The sequence below is a fragment of the Sinocyclocheilus rhinocerous genome, unplaced genomic scaffold (assembly GCF_001515625.1).
Source record: "Sinocyclocheilus rhinocerous isolate Xijiao unplaced genomic scaffold, SAMN03320098_v1.1 scaffold2162, whole genome shotgun sequence".
In the NCBI taxonomy this organism is placed as follows: domain Eukaryota; kingdom Metazoa; phylum Chordata; class Actinopteri; order Cypriniformes; family Cyprinidae; genus Sinocyclocheilus; species Sinocyclocheilus rhinocerous.
In genome coordinates this window covers 52,741-55,461 of record NW_015649584.1, presented here as the reverse complement: position 1 = coordinate 55,461, position 2,721 = coordinate 52,741, and the positions used below count along the sequence as shown (strand labels likewise).

Here is a 2,721-nt window from a genome sequence, read left to right as displayed (position 1 = left end):
ATATAAACTCAGAATTGCAAGATATAAACTCAGAATTGCGATTAAACTCAGAATTGCAAGATATAAACTCAGAATTGCGATTAAACTCAGAATTGGGATTAAACTCAGAATTACGAGTTATAAACTCAGAATTGCGATTAAACTAAGAATTGCAATTAAACTCAGAATTGCGATTAAACTCAGAATTGCGAGATATGAACTCAGAACTGCGATAAACTCCACTGTATCACATTAGTATTAAAGCAGGTGTAATTGCATCCAGAGCCTCTGAGCAGATGTCGTTCAGGCATCAGCTGAAGGATATAAACCGCTTTATAGTCTCAAAGCTAAAAGTAAGTTAACTGTCACCGTCCCACCTGTGGGACGCTTGGCGCTCTTTTTTGTTGTTGTCCTTTTTTCTCTATCAAATCTTTTAGTAATCATCATAAATTATATATCATTTGAAAGCTTAGAAGCCCAAGATTCATCCTGTGAAAACCATTTCGAAATCAGACATTGCGTTACCATGGAAATGGTACTTTAAATGGTACTCTTTTGGCGGTCTCCTCCCCCTTAGTGGGCGGTGTCAAGTGTCATATTACAAAATGCATTACGGTCTTTTAGAATCAAACCTTTTTATAATCTTGACAAAAAACATATCATTGGAAAGGTCTGAGTCTCAGAATTCCATATTTGGTGGTTATTTTGAGATAGAAGTAATATTTACAGAGAAATCTAGACATTTGTGACAGAAAAATGCATTAAAAAAATTCAATGGAGTTTGAATTGTGGCTGTTTGTGGTATAACACCCTAAATAAAATCTCACAGGAACCTCAATTTTTTTTCATATCAACTTCAAATTTGGAACATAACTTATTTAGACATAAGGCTTTAATTTTAGAGTAAAACCTGCTATGTAAAATATTTACTATATATAAAATAAAATTAGTATAGTGCATTTTCTTTACAGTAAATTTTAATTTCTATAACTTTTTGATACTTTAATTAAAAAATAATAATAATTTAAACACTTTTGCAATAATCTGCTGATTTTCTTCTTTAAAAAGAGACAAACCTTAGGTCTGTATTCCAAAGTGTTCATAAATTACAACAATTTAAGTTTGGAAAGTGCACTTTCATGCCTATTTTAAAAAATGGGGAGTGACAGTTAAGGGGTTAAACAGACACGATTCTCACCTTCAGGACCAGATCTGATCCAAACGCTCCCTTGGTGTCGGTGATCTGGGCTCCGGCGGCCCGGTACTGATCGTCAGAGAACTTAGCTTCGCGTCCGGCGCTGGATTCCACCTGCACCCTGAAGCCCTGTTTGACCAGCATCTCCACACCCGCGGGCGACACGGCCACCCGCCGCTCATTCTGATAGATCTCCTTAGGAACGCCCACCAGCACGTCTTTATATCGCACACCTGACACACACACAGACAGGAGGAAAACACCTACAGCAGGAACATCCCAGAACACCCTAGCAACTGCATAGCAACCACCTAATGTGCTAAAAACAACACCATGGCAACCACATAGCAACTCCTTGGCAACCAGTCACAACTAGCATTGCAGTGTGAGTTTTGGATGTCAAATATCACTCACGTTATTTTCAGAAAATGTAGAAATCTACTTAGAATTACTATAGACTAACTCTAACCTAAACCCTAACCATAAATTTATATGAAAACATTTTTAATAAGACATTATTCAGAAGCTCCGCGAAGCTGTTTTCAATGGAAGCATATTACAAAAAAATAAAAACAATTTACTTTTTCTCACAATTCTGTCTTTTTTCCTTTGTAATTCTGAGTTTATATCTCACATTCAGTCTAAACTGCATTCAATATAAACTCAGAATTGCTAGATATGAACTTGTAATTGCGATAAACTCAAAATTGCGAAATCTGAACTCAGAATCCTGAGATGCATTCAGAATTGTGATTAAACTCAGAACTGCAAGTTATGCATTAAGAATTGCAATAAACTCAGAATTGAACAACTCAAAACTGCGATAAACTCAGAATTGTGAGAAAAAACGTTGCAATTAGGCCTACTTTTTTATTTCTTTTTATTCTGTGGTGGAAATAAGCTTCCATGGTTTTCAGTGAAGTGTGTGAATCCCACAATGCTCTTTTCCAGGTTTTACCATCTATTTCATAATGCAACAGTGGGAACATTGAGTACACACACAGACGGGCGGCGTTCAGGGCAGCTCAGCGTCACGGGCGGATCAGCTAACACATTTCTCTCCATAATTGGCATCACAGCATCCAATCAGAGCGAGGCAGCAGACATTATTAGAAGCTCATTGGCAGAGATCCAGTGGAGTCGCACATGCATAAACTAAAGGGAAGTGACATGTAATGATAAGGACACTTCACGAGGACATTGAGAGCGAAAGATCATCTCGATTTCACCTTTAAATGACCTCGCTTATCTCCCCCACAGAAAGATCCAGTCACATGTGATACACCACTCAACACTTTCAGCTGAAAATAAGAAACTCTCTATGAGAGCTCCTGCTGTAGTTTGACCTCACATGAACCGAGTTATAGATCTGAGGAGCCCGTCTCACCTTTAAGAGCCTGTTGATCATACAGAACAGGGAAGGTCTGGAAGAATCGTCTCCCCAGCCGCTGCACAGAGCAGCACGTCATGCAGCGCAGCAGACACGCCATGTCTCAGACGTCTGAGGAACAAAACACACAGTCTCAACCACACACACACACACACAC

At 38.6% G+C, this 2,721-nt stretch overlaps 1 protein-coding gene across 1 annotated transcript in view; it reads right to left on the bottom strand.

Moving 5' to 3' along the window:
- Positions 1–1,156: 1,156 nt before the first annotated feature.
- The window catches only part of LOC107710815 (NAD(P) transhydrogenase, mitochondrial-like), a 12,569-nt gene continuing 11,004 nt past the window's right edge, over positions 1,157–2,721 (bottom strand). The window contains exons 3-4 of the mRNA XM_016515662.1: positions 2,562–2,721; positions 1,157–1,407 (exon numbers count right to left, since the gene is read on the bottom strand). Coding sequence (XP_016371148.1) covers positions 1,157–1,407; positions 2,562–2,664 — 354 coding nt within the window. The 5' untranslated portion in view covers positions 2,665–2,721. The remainder of the gene's footprint in view (positions 1,408–2,561) is intronic.